A 26,537-nucleotide genomic window follows, 5' to 3' on the forward strand; every position below is an offset into this window, starting at 1 on the left:
AAAAAGAAAGTGAAATCTTAGAAACAGAAGAATTGGTTGACAATAATTCAAAAGGGGATCCAACAGAAAGCGATAGCTTAGCATCCATGCGAGGCTTCACTGGGTGAACAACCTGACCAGGCACATGTGGGGATTCTGTCATCCTTCCTGAAAGAACTGAGGCTTGCCCCACCTCAGGCAGCTCTTGCTCGAGAGATAGGATCGAGGGAATTCCTCCAATGACGCATTCGTATGATGCTGCCTCTGGGTTTTCCGGGAGTCAGCTGGGACACGGACCTCACAGATGACAGCAGTTACCATAGAGTTGCAGCCTCTATCACAGACCGCTTTGCACGCGGCCGGTTTCAGACGAGTTTTCTCCCTGATCAAATCCCCTTCCCTGCACCTCACGCTTCATTACCTTTCCTCACAAAACTCATTAGAATAACACCAAACGCGGCGATTGCATTTATTCTGTCATATATCATCTATGTATCTATCTATGTATCTATCTATCATCTATTTATCTATCAATCATCTATCCATCTCTCATCTATCAGCTATCTATCATTTATCTACCTATAATCTATTTATCTATCTAATTATCATCTATCTGTTATCTATCTATCATCTATCTATCTATCTATCTATCATCTATTTATCTATCTATAATCTATCATCTGTCTAGCTATATATCATCTTTCTATCTATAATCTATTATTTATTTATTTTTATATCTTTTATTTATATTATAATTCATTTATATATACATATATCTATCATCTCTATCATCTTTATCTATCAATCATCTACTGATCATCTCTTCCTTTCTCTATCATCTATCTATCATCTCTATATCAATGTATGTATGTATGTATGTATCATCTATCTATCTATCTATCTATCTATCTATCTATCTATCTATCTGCCTATCTATCATCTATTATCTATCTATGATTTGTCTTTATTTCTATCTACCTATCATCTATTTGTCTATCATCTATGTATATATATATATTCAACCATTCATCTGTCATCCATCTAATCACCGTATATATTTATGTTCCCTATCTATCCACATACCTATTCATCATCTGTCTATATGTCCATCCTATCTACCCCATCTGTCACCTATCTATCTATTTATCTTTCTATATATCATCTATTTGTATCCCTATCTTGAGCAATTTATCACTTACATCTCCACATATCTAATAATTGTATTAATAATTGCAATAATGATTTTTTAGGTTTCTCCAGCTATATTCAAAACAATTCTTGGCCTTGCTAGCTGTTACCCACTCCCAATGCTCAAATTGTGTGTTTTTAAAAGCAGAGAAGTGATTGGGCATTGGTGACAGTTGCTCTGGCTGTCAGCCGTGGGTGATAAATTGCCCCGTAATCTTCAGCACTATCATGCATACGTTCAGAGTGTTTAGTGCCCTGTAGCTGGAAGAATTTCCCATTTTTCATAAATAACCATTAATCTATCCCTTTTACATGCAGCCTTTCATATCTGATTCTGATGGCTCAGTGCTATTCTAGAAGTGTATTACAGCTCCAATCCAAGTAGCATTAAGGGGGATAAATGAGCCACAGGAAAGAGACACTATATTTTTCTTAAAGCAATTCTTCTTTTTACAAAGTTAGGAATCAAGCAATTTATGATTAAGAATTTTTGGAGAATATCATCTGCCAGCTTAAGCCTTCATTGTCTGTTCATTTAAAGATGCTGTTTTAGTTCTGACATCCTGGCATACATTAATGTATTTCTTTCTACATGCAGATTATAGGTATGATTTCTACAGGAAAATCTAAAATAGGTTTAATTTATTATGATCCACTGTGAATTCTTTTTAAAGAAAAAGGAGGACTGGTTAAAACCCAAGGTCAGTAGGAAGTAAGTAAGTCCATGACTATGAAGTTATATTTGTGATCAAGAGTTTCAGGGAAAGCTGTCAATAATTTTAATTTGTTATACTTTTGTGCATGAATCAATTTCTTTTTCAAGGAAAAAAACCAGGTTATTTCATCAGTTATAATTTAATATTATTTCACCTTGTATCTGCTTTAACTTAATAAAAGTTGCATCTGTTTCCGCTATATACAACCATGACCTATTTTCTCAGGTACTTTCTAAAAAAAATTTTCATAAAAGTGCCCAACCTGTAATTTTAAATTTATAAAGATCCTATCACATAATACGAAGATGCCCTGCAGAATAAATACATGCAAAGAGAGGACTGTGTGGTATATTAGATGACATAGCATGAAGCAGGCACATTTTCAAGTTGACCTTGAAGATGGTAAGGGAATCACAGGACAACCATCAGACAGAAGGAGAAGTAAAAGATTGTTCCCTATGCCTGGCATTTGTAGTAGGTGTAAAAAATAAAGATGACAAGCTATTATCTGGCACAGAATAAAATGCTCATACAGGAATATAGACAAGATGGAAATTCAGTTCTATATCTTCCATTAAGTTTAATAGAAATCTCATAGATCATCACATTAAGTGCACTAAATCATTGGCTTTAAAGGTGGACTACAGCATGCAGTTCCATCCATGTACAAGGGATTGACAGCTGCTCCACCCATTAATATTAACGAATTACCAACTTACATCCCACACACATCCACCAAGGAACTGAAGACAGCCCTCCTACACACTGCTTTGTTTTGAATCCTGCAGATGTTGTAGGGTGGCAATTTCCTTAATAAGTGGAAATCATTGAATATAGCATATGCTATCTCCCATAACTGAAATGAACGTCTCTCAGGAATTAGTGAGGACTTGTAATGTTACTCATTTCTTAAGACAGGTTGGGACAGCTCTCACCCCTCTGCCTTAAGGAACGTATAGGGCCCTTCACTGTAACTGTGCTGGCTAGTGTATTTCACTAAGAGAAAAACACAGTTGTTAATAGCTGTGGAAGTGTGCTAAGTGAAATTTTCTCCTCCTGAAGCAAATTCCAGTGTTGTCCTGGAAGTGAGGTCAAGAAGAACAAAAGGGTTTGGGGTTGTGATTATTACCTATACTTGTCGTCATTATTTAAGACTCAGGACAGATCCACTTTATGCCTTTCATCCTGGAATTAGTATTATTAATAGGTCCCTATGTATAACAGAGACAACCAAGTTTGAATGGAAAATTATAGGTTGACCATATGTAGGGCATTTCTTATGGAACTGTGACCTTTTCCTCAACCACCCAATATGATTACATGCCTTTTTGCAGACCACTTGGTTCTGTAATGGAAAAAAAAAGAGAAAAAAATGGGTCAGTCCATAAATAATAAAACAATTCATAAATTGCAAAATCTATTAGCTCTTCCTTCCACCTTCTACTCTTTGTGTTCCCATCACCCTTCTCTCTATTTTGTGACCCACTCCCCACCCCCACTGCAATACACATTCCATTCATAAAATTCCAAGAATGCCACTGTATGAATATCTTTATATGTAAATAGAAAATGTGAAGGTTTTTGTCATTGTTTGCATAACAATCAAGTCTAATGTATTCCATGATCAATGAAAGTAGTTGGGATCATACTATTCATTGCCATGGGACTGTCATATTGAGAGATAGATATCTTAGTTCACAAACACTTATTAACTACTCGCTGTAGGGCCTGGGGAGATGGTTCAGTGATTAGAGATACTTGCTTGTAAGGCCTGCTGACCCGACTTCGATTCCCTAATGCCCATCTAAAGCCAGGTGCACATAGTGGCACATGTTTCTGGAGTTCATTTGCAGTGACAGGAGGCCCTGGTGTGCTCATTCTCTCTTTGTCTTCTGTCAAATAAATAAGCTATCTTAAAAATATAAATCTTCTATGTTTCCAACAGGGGTTTAAACAACAGTTACCAAAGAACTCGTGGTCTAGGAAAGGAGACAAACTGCACAATGATAATGATGCCATGTCTTCTACTGAAAGCATGTGTTCCTACTTTGTGTGCCACTCTGAATTATGGGAACAGCTTGGGAATTCAATCTGGACCTGTAGCATAGGAGAGGTTTTTTCTTTTTAACAGAGGAGTTGGGAGGGGGTGTTCTGTCATCTGTGAACTGAGTTTTAAGATGAACAAAATGAAAGGATCCTGTGATATGAGGGGCCCTGTGTGAATTTTGTTCTGAGGAAGTGGATGGGTATCCATTAGTTACCCTTTGCTCTCTCACACTCACTCAAACAAAACAACAACAGCAATAAAAACTCACTGTTTTTTTGTGTGTGTGTATGTTTTGCTCTCCTCATTAGAGATTGACAGTTACCATTCTGATAAGAGCCATCATTTTCCATTTTGTTATTGTATCTCCAAATATTTTTGCCATGGAAAACATATACTTCTCTTAGTGTATTCTCAAATGACTTATTTTTGTTTAAGAAAATCTCTTCTCTTCACTCATGAATTCAGTCAGTGTGTGGTTGCACTCATCATTGCAGTGAGCTTACATTTCAAAATTTGGGAGGCTGGAGAGATGCCTTAATGGTTAAGGTACTTGCCTGCAAAGCCTAAGGACCCAGGTTCAATTCTCCAGGTCCACGTTAGCCAGATGCATATCGTGGCTTGTGCATCTGGAGTTTGTTTGCAGTGGCTGGAGGCCCTGGCACCCTGACACACCATTCTTTCCCTCCCTCCCTCCCCCCCCTCTCTGTGTCTGTCTCTGACTCTCAGATAAATAAGTATTTTAAAAAGAGAGAGAGAGAGAGGGAAAAAGGCATTGTGAAATTCTGGAGTTGCAAGACCTGAGTTTGCTGGCTCCAGCTCTGCTAGTCCTCTGTGATCGTAAGCACGCCATTTACCTTCTCAGTGCCCTGTGTTCATCTGTAAGCTAGGGATAGTCACTCAGTCTATCATAAAGGATCAAAAATAGAATAAAGGAAAACTTAGAACCTTATCTATAATACAGCAAGGGTTCGGTGAGTAGTAACCCTAATTAGACTCTATCTCATGTAGAATTAAGAGATCTCGGAGTATCAACTTGAATGATACACTGAAAGACAGACTTAAATTATTTTATAACTAGAACACGAAACGAGTTGTTCAACATTTAACAAAAATGTCTGTGCTTTTGGTTCCTTTTCTGAGTCAATGGTAAGTTAATGATCAGAACGGGCCATGATATTTAAACAGTTCGGAGGCTCTTAAGTAACATCACAACATAAACAGCTTTTTGAATCTAGTGTTTTAGTCTCAAAACTGGCATTTCTTTTTTTATAATTTAGGGTCGCAATTTAGCTTCAGGAGAAGTTGGATTTTTTCCAAGTGATGCTGTCAAACCTTCCCCATGTGTAAGTACTGATATTTTACTTGTTTACTATTTAATTTTATTTTTAGTACTATGATTAATTGTCAAAGAGTGCGCAAAGGCTGCTGCCTAGGTTGTTCATTAATTAATGTTTTCTAGAAGGACATTATTTCTAACATCATTATGACTGTACTGTGAGAAAATATCTTAAGTATTAAAGTGAATATTTAACTCAGTAGAATTGGGTAAAATTGTGTAAAAGGTTTTAGAAGCAAACCAAAGCCACAGATTTGGTGTTTTGAACAAGTTTCCTTTTTTTAAAAAAAAATAATTTGCAAGGAGAGAGTGAGAGAGAGAGGAGACAAAGGGAGAATGAAAGAGCCAGGGCCTCTGGCCACTGCAAACAAACTCCAGACACACACACCCCCTTGTGCATCTGGCTTACATGAGTACTGGGGGATTGAACCTGGGTTCTTTGGCTTTACAGGCAATCACCGTAACCAGTAAGCCATCTCTCCAGCTCTGAACAAGTCTCCTTTTATCCCACTGATGGAAATGGTAACATTGAACCTATTCTCAGTGGCGCAGGTTACAGTGAATTCTTGCAAATCAATTGGTGCCTTTGACAATATTCTGGAAAGTGAAAAGAGCACACATTTTTCAGCCAGGTCTCTAAACACATATCCTGTGCTTTAGTATGTCATTACTACTTGTTAACATCATGATAAATAAATATTTATTCAGATAATATAGTTGAATAAAATGTAAAATGCAATCAGTTGCACTTTATGATATCTATGCTTTTCTATATGAAATGGAATTACCTAACATATAATTTTTTTACAAAAATGCTTTCAGTTTGGGGGTGCAAAGTAAATGATATTTCTTTACTAAGTTATATATGACTACTTGACAAAATCCCTCAAAATTCTAAAACTATTTTGTTCTTGGTACATTTTAGTAGCTTCTATTTTTCTCAACCGAGCATTATTTTTGCTATCATAAATGTGAACATCTGTCCCACTCCCCTGATTTTAGAACGTAATCTCTAAGATATTTTATACCACTCACTCAAGCTTGAGAAGCAGAGAGAATAATAATGATGATAATGAAAACACTAGCTCTTCCATTGGTAACAGGGAATCTGCATCTCACTGATCCAAATAATAATCAGTGATGTTTATATATAGGGAAGTGGGAAGAGATTCTAACATCTACATGTTTGCCTAAAAGCATTAAATAAATTAGACTAGGCATTTTATATGTGAAGAACTAATTTAGGTTACAGTATCTTGAATAATCTAAAGCATAAGGTGAGATTCACCAGTTTTGTTTTAAATCTAGTTTGTCACAAAGAACATACGTAAAGATTGGTGGATGAATAGTCAACAGAATGTAGAGGCCAGGGCAGATCCCTGTCTGCACACAGGCAATTACAAGGACTAATGAAATCAGCTTATAGAATCTTACTGAAGCATGCTTGGTTACCCAATAAATAAAAGGAGAAATGAATTCAAACATTCTAAAGTAATAAAGAGTTGTAGAGCAATGTATAATTAAAACAGCAAGCTAAATATGTTTATATTCTAAAGTTAATAAATAGCTATTAAAACGACTTCCTTTCTTGGTGAAATTATTACTTTTTTAGTTGTCGGACAAGCTATAAGAGAAAGAAAGCAGAAAGAGGAAAGAACACAGGGAGAGATAGGATGAAGGAGGCTGAAAAATGGTAATCCTTTTGACCCTGGGATATATTGTCCGTCAGGGGTCCCTGTGTAGTTTTGTGTGTTCCCTCCTGAACTTAAAAACTTATTTTCCTGCCTGTGATATTCCTGTTCTATGGGAAGTTCTGAGGCATACAGGAAGGAACCTACAAGGTGTAGGGAGTGGGGGAGAGGAACATAATGAGATAGTTTCCTCTCTGGCAATAAAATAACTGAGGCAGGCTAGAGCTACTGCACAGTGTAAACTTGGATAATTCTGTGTGAACTCAACATGCTTTAGGGCATGAACTGGAAAAAAGTCAGTCCTCCAGAAGAAGATACCACTCTTGGTCATGACTCTGGCATGGGTAGAAAAATAAATTTATCTAGAATATTCCTAAATGTAAATGTGAAAAAAAAAATAAACCACCCATGTGTATGGCTGGAATTCATACCAGCTCTGTGGCCTAAATAATTCTTAGCAAGAATTATAATGACTTCACTTGGACTATTCGTCCAGTGTAAATACAAATTCTGTCTGGATTTGAGTCTCTTTCCAAATATTCTTCAAGGGATTTTTTTAGAGATAAAGTCCCAGGGAATATAAATGTACCGTTGGAATTATTTAATTCATGAGGAAAAAAAAAATAAACACCTTGAGGGCTGGAGAGATGGCTTAGGTGTTAAAGTGCTTGCCTATGAAGCCTAAGGACCCCGGTTCGAGGCTCGATTCCCCAGGACCCACGTCAGCCAGATGCATAAGGGGGCGCACACGTCTGGAGTTCGTTTGCAGTGGCTGAAGACCCTGATGTGCCCATTCTCTCTCTCTCTCTCCCTCTCTCTGTCTGTCTCGTTCTCTCTCTGCCTGTCATTCTCAAATAAATAAATGACCAAAAAATACTTTAACAAACAACCTTGAGCTAAGGTTAGCAGAAACAAAATATAGAATTGTACCTGCAAAGCTAATATGAAATTCAAATTTCTATATTAAATATGACTGCAAAAAGAAAATGGGAATGAAAGGAGGAGAGTAAGATACAGTTCAATTGTCTGGGCTAAGCTATAAAAAACTGATATCAAGTAACTGAAATGAAGGCATTGGTAGGTAAATCGTATGGGCTATCAGACATAATTGAGTAGAAAATTGAAAGAAAAATCTGAAGAAATTTCTGAAAGCAATCCAGATAGTTTAGGAAATGAAAACTGTAACATAGAATGAAGGGAAGAGATTCAAATACATGTAACAGAAGAAGAGATCCGTGATAACTGTGGAGAAGCAATATTGAGATGGGTAATGACTGAGAACTTTCCAGAGTCTGTGATTTTAAAAAAAGCCTAATTTTGAAAATTGGGATGAGTTTTGTAAAATTAATCATCAACCAGATATATTATAATGAAACTTCAGGACATTAAAGACAATATATTAAAACTAACCTGAGGCAAAAGCCAAGTGCCTGTAGCGAGGGCTGATGACTGGATTCACTGCTCACAGCAGCAGTTTGGAAGAAATGGGCGTTTTCACTTCCAGTTGCTGTAGACCAGCACCCAGTCTACCAGCCTGCAGGTCACAACTGTGAGCTCTGCACAAAATCTACGAACTACGCAAAAGGAAATCTACCCGAAGATTGTACTTAGGAAAAGAGTTGACATGTAGGAAAAAAAAAAAAAAAGGAATGATAGTGAGATTCTTGGCTCTGTGATGACCTGAAGATAGGAAGTGGATGGCAGCGCTCTGGATAAAATTTACCTAGAAACCTTACAGCTGTTCTGCCTCGAAGAGCCGTAGTGTAGAACGTGAAGCCGCCACGGGAACTGTGAAAAGAAGTAGAAACTCTTAGAAAAGTCGGCATCAGGAAACGAGGGAACCTCAGAGGCTCCGTGAATTAACGCTGTCTAAGCCTCTGGTTGAGGGGTGAGACACTAGATAGCCCAGCTTAGGCTCCAAGAAACTTACTGAAAAAAATCTACAGCTGCTAACCACGGGGACCCAGTCTGTAGTTGGGATTCAACCAAACTAACTGCTTGCTTTGAGAAAAGCCACCACTTTGTAGGAATACACCAGAATCCAGTATGAATGACAGCTGTTGTCTGTAGTATCTCAGATATAACCCCAAATTGCTCAATATGTAAAGAGCCAGGAAAACGTGAATCATACTCACATATAATACAAACGTGTTTAGAACACAAAGGGAAATATGTTTATATTACGTAAGTAGATAGGAAACCCAAACAGAGAAATTGTTAACTGTTAGAAAAAGAACCCAAATGGAGACTTTAGAATCTGAATACATGATATCCAGAACAAGAATAATATATTCAAGTGTTTGAGGGGAAATTACTGTCAACTTAGAAATTTAACTCCCTAATTAATATTTCTAGCCAAAAGTTCACTTCTAACTGTCCCATCTAACTTTATAAGATGTATTTCAGGGAGGCTACATCATGCACGCATGTTTTTATTGTACTTGCTATATTCCCAATAAATCATGTTTTAACACCCTCTTTGTCAGAATGCAAGGTGCTTGCCTGCAAAGCCTAATGACCTGGGTTTGATTCCCCAGAACCCACAATAAGCCAGATGCACAAAGTGGCACATGCACATGGAGTTCATTCACAGTGATTAAAGGCCATGGCACCGATTCTTTCTGTCTCTCTTCTCTATATCCTCTGCTTGCAAATAAATTAATAATTTTTTTACAAAGCCCCTTTTGTCCATAGCAAAAATGCAATGATATAAATCGTCTGGGGTGAAGGCAGAAAATGGTATTAGGTATATAAAGTAACAATGTGCTCAAGGCTGAGAGGGTCCCCAGAGGAAAGTATAGTCTTAAGTATGAAGAAATGATGCATCGAGTATGGAAAGGACCAATGTGTACAGAAGAGAAGTTAGGTGTGTGACAGATGGAAATGATCAGGAACCCATCCTGGTAAAAGGAATCATCTCTGATAAGGGAGTTCAGGACCATCCCATAGCAGGACATACCTGTTAAGAAAGCAAAGGCTCTTATAGGGAATTTCAGGATATCTGTTTGGTTGTCATTCTTAGCTTTTAGGATATCAGCTAAAGGATTCCACTGCTAGAATATGTTAAAGTTCTTTCCTCTAATCCCATCTCTCTCCCTCTCTTTCTCCTAATATTGAATGCCCAGGAATACAAGAAAATCTGTTTATCAAAGACTTGTACAATTCACTAAAGTTTTCTAAACACAGAATATCTGTATTCCATTCCCCCTCCCAACTCAAGAGCATTGAAGTTTCCACCCTTTGTGTAGCATGAATGTTGTTTATTATTGTTCATTTCCTTGTTACCATCAGCAATTGGAAGGTATTTTCTTTATTTACATAAGAAATGAAACTTTTTATCTTGTTCAGAGCTCTATATAAGAAAAGTGAAAAGCAGATATTTTTTATGACATTCTCTTGAACACAAGGTTTTTATGTTGGCAGATTGCAAAATCAGAGTTTAGAATTTGTGTTAGAAAATAGAGTCTGCCTCCAATGTATGTTGCTTGCATGTTTCCCAGTGTCTTGGAAAAAGGAAGTGCTGTTTGGTTTCATTAATAACATTTTCATTTGAGTTTTCAGTGATTGGATTAAATTGCCTTGATAGTAAATATTGAATGTTTCTAGTTCGTATTTTTTCTGCTATCTCTCCCTCCAAAGGTACAGAGGTTATAAAATGTAAGAATGAATTAAAGTGAAACAAATTATTTTCTAGTTATCTGACATATACTGTGATTCATTCTGTATAAAATTACCAATGGATAGTTTCAGGAGTCGAGTCTGCTACTTAAGGGTTTTACAGTGCTGAGTCAGCAGAACTGAATTAATGATTGATTTCTCGAAGCTTTCCCTAAGTAAACTTAATCTATTTTTGCCTTTTCATGTCCTAGGTACCCAAACCAGTAGATTATTCTTGCCAACCCTGGTGAGTATTAAAATTGTTTATGCAGCTAAGTTGAAATACCATATCCTTAGCTCAAGGATGCCTTAAATGTGGGGTTGTAAACCATGTCCCACTTCCATCTGTGCTGACTAAAGATGTGTTCACATGTAGCAAAGCACCATAATGAATTCATATATTACTGACCTTTTAATATCTTTATATATGTGTGTGTGTGTGTGTGTGTGTGTGTGTGTTTTGAGTATATATGTGTATATGTACATACATTGTGAGTATATACACATATGTTCATGTGTGGAAAACATATATATATATATATATTCCTGTGTGGGGGTACATGGATGTGTGGGTGCATGTGCCATCCACCAATTTTGAGACAGGGTCTCTTTTTGGCTTGGAACTCACCACATGCGGCTAGACTGACTGGCCAGTGAGTCACAGGGATCTTCCTGTCTCTGCTTCTCCACTGCTGGAATTATAAGCACACATCACCATGCCTGGCTTTCTTCTTTCTTTTCTTTTATGTGGGACTTGGGAATTCAACTCAGGTCTTAATTCTTGCAAAACAAGTATTTTATCAACTGAACTATCTTCCCAGCATCTATCTTTTCAAGATAAGTTTTACTCACTATTGCCAGTTTCTTTAGGAAATTGGGTTTCAAAATTTTAAGCTAAAAGACTCTTACATTGAAACTAATGTTTTTCTAAACTAATTTGTTACCAGAATGTTTGAAATAAGCTCAAAGGAGATACCATGGTAAAAAAAAAAAAAAAAAAAAAAAAAGTGAAGTGTGTGTGTGTGTCTCATGTGGGGGGCACTGTCTCTCACAAGTCTCTTTCTACTTGTCTTTAAACTTCTTACAATACTCTCTCTGGCTTTCTGACCCAATTCCTACTGACTCTTCTTTTTGTTCCACAAACTTATTTGGTAAATATTTACAGGCCACTTGCTGAGTATTAGGCACTTTTTTTTTTTTTTTTTTTTTTTTTACTATTATTGACTTTATAGAGCATTTGTGTTTGGACATATTAAAGGACTTTTACTGAATTATTATTTTAATAAATAGTTAGTATACAAGTAAAATCAGCTCGAAATGACACTAAATGAAAATCATGACAGATGCTTATTGTTAGCCACTGTTCCCTTTCTGGTACAACCATACAAGTTTTCTGTGTTTTGTTTGTCACAGGTATGCTGGGGCAATGGAGAGACTGCAGGCAGAGACTGAACTTATTAACAGGGTAAATAGTACTTACCTTGTGAGGCACAGGACCAAAGAGTCAGGAGAGTACGCAATTAGCATCAAGTAAGTAGGACAAGTGCTTTTATAGAAATAGATTTCCTGTGTGCATGAGTGTGTAGACCGTCTGACATGTAGAACACAAAACGTGAAAACCAAGGTTCTAATTGCAGCAAAAAATAATGCATCCATCCAGACACTTCATTAATACTTGAAAGTATCTGTGAGAAAACCAGCAATGAGTGTTATAGGCTGCTAATTGGCATGATAGATTTCTTTCATAACATTATATTTTCTTGACTTGATGTGTGTATATTTCTAGTAAATGCTAAGAGTACAAATTACTAGATTTTTAAAATATTTTTTCCATACTCTCAAACTTAGTTTATTGAGTAAATTAAGCATAATCATTAGTCAAATCCAACTGCCCTTTCACTTCAAATATTGGTTGTATCTTAAAAACCAATCTAGTAAATATATTTTGTTAATTAGCTGTCACCATTGTATTGGCATAAGTATATATTTTGTCTTCAGAATTAATTCCTGTAATGATATTGGGGCATGCCCTCTGGACATTATTGATTTCAACTGATTAAAAACACATTTATATTCATAAGTTATTCATTGCCCACAGGTACAATAATGAAGCAAAGCACATCAAGATTTTAACAAGAGATGGCTTTTTCCACATTGCCGAAAATAGAAAATTTAAAAGTTTGATGGTAAGCATTGGTTATTTCTTTTCAATCTATAATGTCTATTTTTTTGCTGTTACAAAGGTTAGTTAAATTTTATATTTTCCTGAAAATTTTGTCCATTGAAAATTATGTGGAGCATAATTAATTTTGTAGAAAATCCTAAATATTTCAACCTGAAAATTTCCAATTTCAAATATATTATGCATCACTCATTGCCCATTATAGACTAGGCTTGCAAGCTTTATATAACCTTTTAAACCATTAGATGATATATTTATGATCCTTAGCGCAATAGAAAATTTAAATACCAACTTCTAGTTATTATGTAGAATTGGCTTGTATTTGACACATGAATAAATTTTAGCATGTCTTTTTTTCTTCTGTCTCCTTATTCGGCCACTGTGTCATTACAAATTATGATTCAAGTTGTAATTAATTAAATATCACATTTAGAATTACATCATACAAAATTCAATATAGAGTCCATTATAAATTTTTGTTTTCTGTTCTTCTAAATTGTCTGTAATGGTTCTTATTCATTACTTTGAACAATCAGCATAAATAAGGTGGTATTTTTGTTTTGTCACACACTGCAGTTTATATTACATATGAATTTTATATTTAAGTAGAAATCATCATTGTTGTCAGATTGTAGTGGATAAGTTCCACAATTAAAAAAAATACTTGAAAACAAAAACAGAATGTAGTGGTTTTATTTGTATGTACAGGTAACTGTGTGTGTCATATAAACAATGCATACATATCACTATATCAACAGAAAAGAAAATTCATTTTATTAAAAGTGGTCCCAAATCTGATTTTCAACTTTGGCAATTTCTTTAGATAATGAAGACTATGGATATAGGACAAAAAATACATTTATGGCTACTAAGTACTTTGATTAATATGGGGAAGGAAGAGTCATTAAACTATCAATCAACTGATACACACATCTCTGTGTAAAATATCAGAACTCAAAGATGTTAACATTAGCATGAAAACTGTAAGAGAGCTTTAAAAGTAGGCCAACTTACATGGTCTACCTAAATATTGAAAGAAAGGGGGAAAAAAATCCGTAGACATAAATACCACATTTGAAATTCAAAAGCTAACGATGCCTTGCCCTGGAAAATGTAAGCCTTCTCAAATTGGTCACCGAGATGGAGGCATCCTCCCTGCAGGAAGTGACTTGAGTTGCATGCACCTGAGCAGGCTGTGCAGAGCGAGAGCTGGACCAGAGGAGGTTCTTCATGAAAGGAGCATCTGGGAAGGCGGCGGCAAGCCGCTGCACGGATAATGAGCGCCAGGCGCAGCCGAGGCTTGATCCAAGCGTGCACACAGGCTCTGCACCTCTCTGCAGGACACGCCAGTTTGAGCCTTCCCTTGCAGAACCTCCGTGGATGGTAATGAGGCTTCTCCCCAGTACTGCAGTTAATATGTCACTTAAAACAAAACAAAATAAAAAAAAAACAACACTACAGGGCCAAAGATGACTGCCAGCCTTCTGGACTTTACAAGGAGTGAAAGGAACTCCCATCAGAGGATACGGAGGGTATGAGTGAGGAGGATGAAAGGAATGACCACTGGGAAAGGTCAATCAATTCAGCGCTGTGTCACCTTGGCTCAGCCCAAGGAAGTTGTGCAGTAGCAAAGGCTAGGGATGAGAAAAATTCAGTAACACCTCGCTGACCTGGCACAGATTCCTGACTTCCTGGGGGCATGTCAGGCTGTGATTAGACCAACAGAGGCCCCATTCAGTAATTTGTAGCAGAGATCACTGCAGCTTCTCCATTGCTGTTTGGAAAGGGGAAGTAAAAATATTTGCCTCAGGATTCAAATACGCTCTGCTCATAAAGCAGGCAGATCATCTATATCACCCCAGCCACTGTTAGAGACTGGTGTGTGTGTGTGTGTGTGTGTGTGTGTGTGTGTGTGTGTGTGTCCACTGTCCCTTGTTTGGTTTTCCCTCCATATCTGCATATTTGTTCTAGTAAAGCACATACCTCAGCATTTCAGAGGCGGGGATTAAGATTCCACAGCGAAACTACAGTACAGTGAAAAGAAAATCAGCACAAAGCTGTAATTGCATAAAGAAAGACAAGCACCTCAAAAATGGCTTCGTGCACACCAAGCCTCCTTGAATGGATTAGCAAACAGCAGGAAGTTGCTCAGGATGCAACTGAATTAGTGAAATGATCCCTTCCTTTTTTTGTGAGCAAATTTTCTAAAAGACATAATCACTGGATTCGGAGAGTTCAAAACAAGGATTCAGCTGACCTAAAACACAAAATTATAGGGCTGGAGAGATGGCTTAGCAGTTAAGGCGTTTGCCTACAGAGCCAAAGGATCCGGGTTCAGGCTCAATTCTCCAGGACCCACAAGCCAGATGCCCAAGAGAGCTCATGCATCTGGAGTTCACTTGCAGTGGCTGGAGGCCCTCGCATGCCCATTCTCTGTCTCTCTCTTTTTCTTTCTCTGTCTCTCTGCTTCTTTCTCTCTCGTAAATAAATAAATAAATAAGAAGAAATAAAAATATTACAAAAAATTTATAAATTAGGGCTGGAGTGATGGCTTAGCGGTTAAGGCGTTTGCCTGCAAAGCCTAAGGGTTCACGTTCAAATCTCCAGGCCCCACATAGCCAGATGCACAGTGATGCAGGCACGCAATGTTGCACGTGTGCCGCAAGTGGCACATGCATGTAGAGGTCGTTTGCAGCAGGTTGAAGGTCCTGGTGCTCCCCTTCTCTCCCTCTCTCTCTCTGGTCCCCCCTCGGTCTCTGCCTCTTCCCCCTACCTCTCTCTTTCTCTCTCTCCCCCCAAAACATATACATATGTAAAAATTAGTGAACACATGTGTGTGCCAGGAATCTCACCAGAGTGCTGTCCATTGGACCTAAACTGAGAAATTGAACTTGGATACTTGGTAAGAAGTGGTGGCTCCTATTTGAGTAGCCAACCAATCCCTTTGGGAGAAGAGAGAAAGTTTCAAGGTGTGGAAGGCTTCTTAAAATCAGGATCATGCAACCTCCCACGTATAGCTTTTGTCACGTTGTGACAATAATAACTCCTGTTACAGGAAAGTGGTGAGGTGAAGATGTGAGGTTTTTTATTTTTAATTTTAAAATTGATTTGAGAGAGAGGAGAGTTAGAGGGAGGGAGGGAGAGAGAGAGTGAGAATGGGCATGCCAAGGCCTTCAGCCACTGCAAATACTTAGCTGCTAAACCGTTTCTCCAGCCTGTGAGTTATTTTATTATGAGCATCTCTGCTTTCCATACTCATCATTAAAATTATGCTTTTCTATGTATGAATCAAACTAGGGCCTGGAATTAAATTTTTATCTGGGAAGCATTTAAAATGCAAGCAAACTCTTAAGCTTATTAGCCAGTTCCTCACAAAGATGATTGGCCTTAGATACTTGGGACCAAACATTTTCTCCTTGGGTTTCAATAACTTGGTTCATCAAAACCTTTGTTTTTCCTAGTCATTAAATTCAAATCCTAAACGGATTTCTGATTCCAGATTACAAGGCATTAATTTTGTTCTAATTTTCATGTACGCCAGAGAACAGGAGTCCAGCGCTGTTACTAAGCCATCCCAATTGCCTGTTTCCTTGGTAATTGGAATGACTGAGTGGAATCGTTGACACCACTGTGTCAGTGTGAGATAAGGGAGCTTGGAGATTTCTTTTGTTTAGAGCCATCTTATTTACTTGGGACCTGAAGGTCAGTGGCTGCTAGAGCGGGGGTGAATTAGATTAAAATACAGAATGCAGAAAGCCATGATTTAGGGAAGATCCATGGCGGCCCTGCTTAATTCTACTCAGAAACGTTTTGGAAAGATTTGCCCTCGTAAGACGGTAAAAATGGAACTAAAATATCTCCCATGCTTACTGAAGTATTAAAGAATTATTTTGCAGTTTACTAAGCCATGTGACCCTAGGTCTTTGATAAGTCACTTTCCCCCCTTTCTTTAAAATTCTGCGAGAGGGGTGAGTCTTAAGGATCACCAAGACTATTCCTCAGTATAATAATTCATTATAATAATTCCAGCCAACTTCACATTGACATGTGCAAAAATGATTTATAACATGTATATTACTTCTAGTGAAACTAAATTCCAGTTCAAGGCTCTTGTACTATATTATTTTCTGTATTTGTTTTCATATTGCCAAAGAAAATAATATATTTTTCTCAATTTGAATGTGAAGATCCAGACAATAACTCTTTGGTATTGTCAGTAGTAGCAACGTAATGTGCACGTGTATATTTTTTCTTTGAAAACTTAATTCATTTTTTTTCCCCAGTGGCAATTGGTCACTAAATGCAACCCAACTTCTGACCTACATTTTGTAAACTTGCCATGATACAAATTCCATATGCTGATCACTGAAGACGTATTAAAGATAACACCTTTCATTGGATGTTATGTTTGCTCTTCACTTTTAATTATTTATTTATTTACAAGCAGGGAGAGCCAGAGAGAACAACACACACACACAGAGAATATGAATGGCCACAGTAGGGCCTTTAGCCACTCCAGATGAACTCCAGATGCATGCATCATTTTGTGCATCTGGCTTTATGTGGACAGTGGGGTATCAAACCTGGGTCATTAGGCTTTGAAGGCAAATGTCTTAATTGCTGAGCCATCTCTCCAGCCCCTGATCTTTACTTTTAAAGCTTGGTCAGTTCCATACTGCTTTGTTTCATCAAGTACTCATATAAACTGGGCTCAAGGAAGAAATATGGTTTTAAAATGTTGTAGATATCATGTGAATAAGACCCTCGCATCTTAGGTTTAAGAAAACAAAGTTCCTGGCACATTGTGGACACTTTGCAAAGAACACTTCCCTTCGCCCCTTCCCCTTTTGTACATTTACGTCTGCCAGGTGCTATTTGCTAATGATTTGCTATAGTTAAAAGGACTAACTTTGGCCACAGACTCTAGCTATATGACTGCATACGAGTCACTGAGTTCCAAGTCTCAGTGGGGATGAGTTCAATCTCTTGAGTTTCTTGAATGACGACGTGAGAAGCCATATAAGGGCCGATTACATGGAAGTAAATCGTGATAACTGCCATGATTATCCTCATGCACCAGACACTAGCTACATATATTCTTCATTAGCCTGTGAAAAGTTTTGCTGTCCCCATTGTAGTTGTGGGAATTGAACAGACAAGAAAATCCCCATTTGCTTTACTCCATGATTTAGATAAGCCATGCTGCTTTTAGTTTATGAAGGTGATTTTTTCCTTTGCCACCTTTGGGTTTGTTTCCAAGCCCCAGGTACCCCGTCTAAAGTGATCCCATCCCTGTCCCTGGTTGTTGAAAATGTACTTGGACTGTAAGCTAAGCCAGGTCTCACCTGAAACCTCCTGTCAACCCCCCGGGCCCCACTGAGCACACCAACTCCCCAAGCCCTTTATTCCCTCCTGCTCGTATGAGAACTCAGAGGCAGGGGCTCGGTCACCTCCACAGTCTTCATGACCCTGACAGTCGCAGCCCAGGGCAATCTACAACGTACCAGAGTTGAGTCATAAATAATACATCACTGGTGATTCTCTTTTTCCTGTCTGGATGGTTTCCGGCCTGTTTGATTTATTTGAGGAACTTTGAATGTAACCACCAAGTAGAAGCTCTGGATTTGTGTGATTTGTTTTTAGAAGAAGTGACATGCTTTCTCACTTTTTAAAAAGGTGCTACACGGAAGCATTGAATAATTTATTTAAAATGGATTTGTTCTTTTTATTTTCATTTCAACCATTTATCAGATACTTTGCATCTTCTGTTCTCATATAATGATAAGATACATTCTTCCGTTATGCATTATTATTAAATTTCAGAGTATAGTAGAGGGAGCCATTTCAGTTATGTACAGAATATAAAAGGAATATGAAAACAAAACATGCTTTCATGAAGACTTAACCTGAAAGATAGTGGATGATTTTAACATGAGCCTTGGCTGTATTTGAGGGAAATCATTTAAAAATCAAAATCAGAAAGAACCATCTTACTGTCCTCTGTGAGTGCCCGGTGATAGCTGGCACCGGGACGGGCACTAACCCTTCATCATCATGAGCCAGGCAGGAGACTGAACGTCACTCGTGCTTTATCATTGTTATTTACCATGGAAAAGCTCACTGCTGGTCTTCTGTCAGGTTGAAAGAAGATAGAGGAAACTAGAAATTGCTATATATTTAAGCAACCAGCTGTTCCTTTTATTTCTTCAGAAAGACAAGTAGTTCGTAAATAACAATAATTAGCTCTGTGAAATTGAGGTTTATCATGGCTTCTTTCTATTTGCCACATCTGAAGTAAGACCAAGAGGAAGTTGTATGCCCCTGAGGAACAATCGAGGGTGACCCACATGTACAAGGACTGCTGCTAGGTAGGTGTCACACATGTCCAGACAGCAGGGGGAGATGCCATTTCCTTCCATGTGCCTGGAAAAGCTAGCGTGACATGGATCATCCTTGTGTCACTGATAATTGTGTTTTAAGGAGCTTATGTGTTTGAGAACAAAAGTGTCTTCATGAACAACTGTCTTTGATCCTTTCCCCTAAAGGAGCTCGTGGAGTACTACAAACACCATTCATTGAAAGAAGGGTTCCGAACTTTAGACACGACCCTACAGTTTCCATACAAGGAGCCTGAGCATCCAGCCGGACAGAGGGGCAATCGGGCAGGCAGCAGCTGTGAGTATTGTAATGGAGAGAATTCGATTGGCTGTCACTTAAGGGTTGGAGGCAAAATAACATTAAACGTCTTCATTCCAAACGTTGAAATAGAGCCAATTATATGCTAATGCATGGAGAAAAGATATTGTTTTTTTCTTGTCTGGAGCTAAGCAGAATCAGAAGGATCAACAGGTTTATGAACATGTCTAATTATGGGTGTGCCAAATTAAAACTTAGATTTGTGTTAAGATATCCATCAGAAATAGAAAGGATGTGTTAATATGCAAGTTTATACTTTTTTTTTAAGTTTTCATTTATTTATATTTGAGAGAGAAAGAGAATGAGGCAGATAGAGAAAGAAAGGGTATGCCATGGCCTCTAGCCAGTGCAGATAAACTTCAGACATATGCACCACCATGTGTATTTGCCTTATATGGGTACTGGGGAATCGATCCTGGGTCCTTAGCCTTCGCAGGCAAGTGCCTTAACAGCTAAGCCATCACTCCAGCTCAAGTTTATGCTTTTCACTGACTTTTATAGTAGCCAAACTCTTTTTCATCTACACACATTTTGTGGTCTTAATACTGTTTGAGAAATAGCATTGGCCAAAATAGTCTCTCCCAGTTCACCTAGTATTTCAAGTCTGCTCATTATCCTGGTTCAGTGATTACTGTCAGAAGTTTGAAATGGTGAACACAACTTCTTAGTCTTTCTAAAACTATATATTCCACACTTTTTTCTTCAGAATGAGTATTATACCAAAATTAATCACAAAAGATGAGTACACATGCAAATAGACATCACAGCTTGAGCAAAACTGAGTAAAAAACTCTTCTGTTCCTCACCATTTCATGTTACATAACCTTTCTGCAGACAGATACTGCATGCAAAGTAAACATTGTTATGAAAAATATTGAGAAGAATATATGGTTTTACTCCCTTGTTTTGAAATATTTTAAAAACAAAATCTTCTTTGAGGGAGAATTGAAAACAATTTTATTAACTCTTAGAATTTTTTAGCTGAAGCAAAAATAGAACAACCATAGGTAGTCATAAAAAGAATTTGATTCAGTCTAATTTGATATAGACATTAAAGTTATCTTTTCCCTAAAAGCTGACAGTAAAAGAGCAACAGGTAACGTTTAGGGGTCCAATAACATCGGTAAAATGCCATTTACTTCAATATAACATACAAGTAATTTGCCTCAGTAACTGAGAGGTTTTTGTTTTGTTTTGTTTTAATTTGTGTAGCTTCAGAGCTGTACTGATAATTATTATGGCCACATGCTCAAGCCTAGATAGTGCAAGTAATAAGAAAAAAAAACTTTATCCTGAAACTTTAAATACTTTAAAAAAATGTTTATTTATGTGTGTGTGTGTGTGTGTGTGTGTGTGTGTGTGTGTGTGTGTGGCCATGCTAGGGTCTTTTGCCACTGCACGTTCTGTGTCTAGCTTTATGTGGGTACTAGGAACTTGATCCCGGGCTGGCATTCTTAGCAAGCAAGCACCTTTAGCCACAAAGCCCTGTCCCCAGCCCCAAAGTGTTAATGCATTTAAAACTTATTTCTCAATGCTCAGTATTCCCCAAATATCTTAGATTTTTCCTAGAGACCATAATTATTGCTCATTCAAAGATTGATATTTTTCCAAAAATGTTATTTTCCTACAAAGTTTTTCAAAGTTGATCAAAATGATGACTCCCTCTTCTTTATTTGAAACATACAGGTTTTAGTGTTTTGCTTTTTTTTTTTTCTTTTTCCCTTTGCCTTTTCAGCAAGACTACACAAAACAAATTGCAGGTGGGGTTGTTTTTATGTCAGATCATACTTGAGTAATTGACTTATTTAGAGAGAGCCTGGGGCAGGGAGGGGGCAAACAGGGATGGTGACAAGCCAGAAGTATGTGCCTGCAGGTCACTAGTGCTCTGTGTTAATTCCTTTTCTTCTCCTTGTGACAAGGAACGACTTAAAGGTAGAAGGGCTTATTTTAGCTTATAGTGTGAAGGGATGCAGTCCATCGTGGAGGGAATCGGGAAGACAGAACATTAGAAACTCAAGGCCCACTCCCAGTGAGCCACTTCCTGAACCAAGGCTGCTGCTCCTCCAGTTCCATTGCCCCTGGAGGTCCAGTTCTTGAGGCACATTAGCCTCTGAGGGACATACCATGATCAAGCTGTTACTCTCCTATTTCATTACTTGGTTTGTTCCTAGGATCTTCCTGGGTGCTTGGCATATGTGGGTGCTCAGAGAATGCTGTCCCGCAATGTACAAAGTTGCCTGACTTACAACTTTCCTGTCTAGTATTTATGAAGTGTGTAAGACTTAGGTTTGTCCGACAGCTAGAAGGGGAATTGCCTTCTCTGACTTTTTTTTTTTAAAGCATAACTACTCAATGTTATTTTGAGTCCCATGCTAGCTATAGGGAAATGTCTCAGCAAATAGATGTTCAAATAGAAGTTCAAATATCCCAACTTCATAGTTTTTCAGTATTTAATTTACTTATTTATTTATTTTGGAGAAAAAGAGGCAGATAGAGAATAAGAATGGACATGCCAAGGCCTCTAGGCCAGACTCCAGATGCATGCACCACCATGTCTATACTTGGGTACTGGGGAATGGAACCTGTCTTTTGGCTTTACCAGCAAGAGCACTAACTGCTAAGTCATCTCTCCAGCCTCCATTTTTTTTTTTTAATTCATGATTAACCCCTAATTAAAATACTGCTTCTAGATCCAAGTGTGGTGGTGCACACATTTAATCCCAGCACTTGGGAGGCAGAGGTAGGAGGATTGCCATGAGTTCAAGGCCACCCTGAGACTAGATAGCGAATTCCAGGTCAGCCTGGGCTAGAGCCAAACCCTACCTCGAAACCACAACCACCCCACCCAAGAAAAAGAAAAGAAAAAGAAAAAAATACTGCTTCTGTTTTTTTGGTGGGGTGGTATCTATTCCCAGAAGGTGGAAAGAAAGGAAATGCTAGATATTCTGAATATTGTTCAGGATGTCTTTAGTCCCTAACTTTGGCTATCCTGCTACATACCTAAACAGGATACATGTTTGGACAGAGTACTGACATCTTTTATACTTCCAAAAGCTTTGTAGGATGTGGGTCAGGTCAAGTGCAGAACCTTCGTAAGTCTGCAAAGAGGCTGAAAAGAGAACTCCACTCCAGAAGTGGAGGTGCTTTTATTATTCAAGTTTTAAAACATATCACTGTGGAGGAGAAAGACTCAGCACATTGGACAGGCTGCTTGGTTCTGGACTAGTCTGAGTTACAGAGTTCTTGAGACAAGTAGCAGTTTTCAGGTCTGTAAACTATGGTAAGATTGGGCTGCAGAGATGACTTAGCAGTTAAGGCGCTTGCCTGTGAAGCCTAAGGAGCCATGTTTGACTTACCAGATTCCACGTTAGCCAGGTGCACAAGGTGATGCAAGCGCGCAAGGTCGTACATGTGCACGAGACGGCACGTGCATCTGGAATTCGATTGCAGTGGCTGGAAACCCTGACTTGCCAATACTCTTTCTGTGTTTTTCTCTCATAAAAAATTTTTAAAAATATGATAAGATTATGGCATACCTAGTGTATGTAAATGCAGAATAGTAAGAAACAAGAATCCAGTGTCTCTGGCTGGGAGGATAACATTTCTAGGTTGGGAATCCATCCTGGGCTATTTTGGGACTTTCTTTCAGGGTGTTAGGGCGATGGTAGATTCACAAAGGATATGGGAGAGAGAGGAAAAGGGAGAAGAGGAAGGAGAGAGATCTCAGGGGTAGTGGTGAGCTGTTTATTAAAAACTTTAGTGGCTTGGTGGAATACATTCTATGGGTTTGCTTAAGAATCTCATTATTATCCTATGTGGTCCTGCAGATGAGTCTGCAGGGCCTGAGTATTTGGAAGACACTAAATTGACTTTTGTCTTTCTTGCTCTTCAGTGAGCATTTTATTGTTTTCAGGTCCGTCTCTGAGTTGGTATCAGACCTTAAGAAAGTCAGCCAGTGTGAGATGTATCTTTCCCATCTGATAAATGCAGAATGCGGTTAGATATTCGCTTATGTTGTTTGAACAATCACACCATAATTTCCTTTTTTTATGTGCATGAAAGAAGGAGGTATAGAATAATGCTTATAGCTCATTACCCTAGTAACAGGTGTAGGATTACTTATTTTTATGACTCATGAGCAGGCCTTCACCATTTCTACAATTTATGGAAAAATAAATTAGCAAAGAGCAGAGCTGAATGTTTTTTTGTTTGTTTTGTTTTGTGTTGGTTTTACCAAACTCTAACTCATGCTGACCTGAAATGCAGTATGTAGTCTCAGATGGCCTTGAACTCATGGTGATCCTCCTGCCTCAGCACCCCGAGTACTGGGATTAAAGGCATAGCCACCACGCCCAGCTCAGAACTGAATAAATTAAAAGTGTTGGTGAGGGGCTGGGGAGATAGCTCAGTCAGTAAAGGGCTTGTCTTACAAGCATGAGAACTGAGTTTGACCTTCAAAACCCACATAAAAATGGCCAGATATGGTGGGGTGCACTTGTAACTTCAGAGCTGGTGAGGCAGATCCCTGGGGCTCTCAGTGCAGCTGATTGAGCCTGCTTGGAAAGCAGCGGATCTTATCTCATAAAAGGAGATAATAACTGAAGAATGGTACCTAGGGTCATCCTCTGATCTCCACATATATGTGCAAACACATGAGTGTGTGTGTCCACATGCAAACATGCTTGCACACGCACACACTCACACACACACACATGCAGAAATACACGAAAACTGCCTACTACAGTTCCTTAGCATAATATCAAGGTATCTTCCATAACAATTTATTCATATAAAAGGGAAAATGGGACTATCTTAATAAAATGATCAATATCATTAGACAATTAGATATCAGGGCCATTTCTGTGGTATTCCTGCTCCCTAAATGCACAATCTGACTCTTTCCCTGAGGTAATGTCAGGCAAACAGAAATGGAGAAGCATCCTGACAATAATCAGCATATATTTTTGTGATGCCTGCCTTTAATTACAGCACTAGGGAGGCAGAGGTAGGAGGATCGCCATGAGTTTCATGCCACCCTGAGACTACATAGTGAATTCCAGGTCAGTCTGGGCTAGAGTGAGATCCTACCTCAAAAAACATAAAAAGTCAAATTTATTAAAGACAAAGTTTGACCAAGTGTTTCAGGTTAAAAGAGGTCAAAGAGAAATGACACCTACATATAACCTGATTATGAATTGAATCCAGAATGGGTATTGAGAGTCAAAGAGCAACATGAAATTGTCGGTGTGTATTTCAAGGAAGTACATGAGTGTCAGTTACAGGGTTTGCATGACTTCTCCAGATCGTTAATACTGTCTCCGTACAACTTTCTGCTTTTGATGTACAGTGGTTAGAGAAGAAACTGTCTCTGTAGGAAAAATGCAGAATTATTTTGCAGTAAATGGAGATTATCACTGCAAGTGGCTCCGAAAGAGGTGTAGGTGTGCAAAGCAAATGTGGCAAAATGTTAACCTCTGGGGATATGAACGTCGTGTGTGCAGATTCCCTGCAGCCGTTCCTTTTTCATAAATGTGCGTTACTTCGGAATAAAGAGAATGGCTGCAGAGATGGCGCTGTGAGCTGGCCGCGTGCAGGAGCGCTTTCTTTTTTTTTTTGGTTTTTCAAGGTAGAGTCTCACTCTAGCTCAGGCTGACCTGGAATTAACTATGGAGTCTCAGGGTGGCCTCGAACTCACGGCGATCCTCCTCCCTCTGCCTCCCGAGTGCTGGGATTAAAGGCGTGCGCCACCACGCCCGGCAGGAGCGCTTTTTCTCCAGTTTGGGGTGCAGACCACCAGCGGGCATGGAGGCGGTCACATGTGAAGCCCCACTCCGCCCTTATTGTGAGTGTTTGTTCAGTCGCTCCTCCTTTCCCTCACCCAGCGTCTGCGCATCATGCACGGTGCAGCAGGCGCTGCTTGATGGTGAGCTGTGATGCGCGAGGAAGCTGGGCAGTCTGGTGAGGAGCGCGCGCAGAAGACGAGATGGCCCGTGTCACCAAAGGACACACGCAGGGATGTGGAGGGAGGGCCTGTTCACCCTGCAGGGGGCAAAGAAACACTTTCTGAAGAACCGTTTTAAGGATAAACGTACAGATTTATGAGATTTATGAGAGTGAAGTGGCTTGTGAAGGTTCTGAAATTGGAAAGAACTTTATTGTATTTACTTATTTATTTATTTTGGTTTTACAAGGTAGGGTTTCAATGTAGCTCAGGCTGACCTCAAATTCACTATGTAGTCTCAGGGTGGCCTCGAACTCACAGTGATTCTAGTGTGCCACCATGCCCAGCTGGAGAGAACTTTATAGTTATAACATATATAAAGGAAATGAAATTTGTATCATTCAAAATTATTTATCTCAATGTCACATGGCTGTCTTATCCCTGGTAATTCCTGAAATATCCTGCTAATGCCTTAAGTATTTATTGGTGATATGACCATATAGTAAGGGCTAATATTTAATATTTCCTTCATATAGCCTTATATATACACTCAATATAGCTTTAGCTCTTCTAATTCAACATGACCCTATTATCTGGCCTTATTTTCCAGTCTCTCCCTACCTTCTCTCACTTCCTCCCTTCCTTCTTCTTTATTTCTTTTTTCAAGTCATCTTTTCATTTGGGTCATTTGGACTTGACATGATCTATTTTACTTTTTATTTTTATCTAATACCTCCTAGTATTAATCAAAACTTACTAGTTTCTTAGTAGTGCTATAGAAATCACCACTGAATGCCTCAAAGCAACAGGAATTACTTTCTCTTACTTCTAGAAGCCAGCTGGTCCAACATGCAAGGACAGTGAGGGAAAATCCATCTACAGCTTCCCCTACACGCTTGGCAGTCTTTGGCACTCCTTGGTTTGTAGCTATATCACTCCGCTCAACCCGTTCCTCACCTTGCCTTTCTCTGGTCATCTTCCTTCCACTTATAAAGGCAGTTGTCTTCATATTTAGGGCTCTCCTAAACAGGAGACATCCTTAACATCTACAAAGACTCCATTTTTTTGTTCATTTTTATGTATTTATTTGAAAGTGACAGAGAC

The 26,537-nt window shown here is 38.5% G+C and overlaps 1 protein-coding gene across 1 annotated transcript in view; it reads left to right on the forward strand.

Annotated features, from left to right (window-relative positions):
- The window catches only part of Vav3 (vav guanine nucleotide exchange factor 3), a 388,131-nt gene that overhangs the window by 346,972 nt on the left and 14,622 nt on the right, over positions 1-26,537 (forward strand). Inside the window, exons 21-25 of the mRNA XM_045138234.1 lie at positions 5,208-5,273; positions 10,827-10,861; positions 12,028-12,144; positions 12,713-12,800; positions 19,342-19,471. Of these exons, the coding sequence (XP_044994169.1) occupies positions 5,208-5,273; positions 10,827-10,861; positions 12,028-12,144; positions 12,713-12,800; positions 19,342-19,471 (436 nt within the window). The remainder of the gene's footprint in view (positions 1-5,207; positions 5,274-10,826; positions 10,862-12,027; positions 12,145-12,712; positions 12,801-19,341; positions 19,472-26,537) is intronic.

Source organism: Jaculus jaculus, chromosome 19, assembly GCF_020740685.1.
Source record: "Jaculus jaculus isolate mJacJac1 chromosome 19, mJacJac1.mat.Y.cur, whole genome shotgun sequence".
Taxonomy (NCBI): Eukaryota; Metazoa; Chordata; class Mammalia; order Rodentia; family Dipodidae; genus Jaculus; species Jaculus jaculus.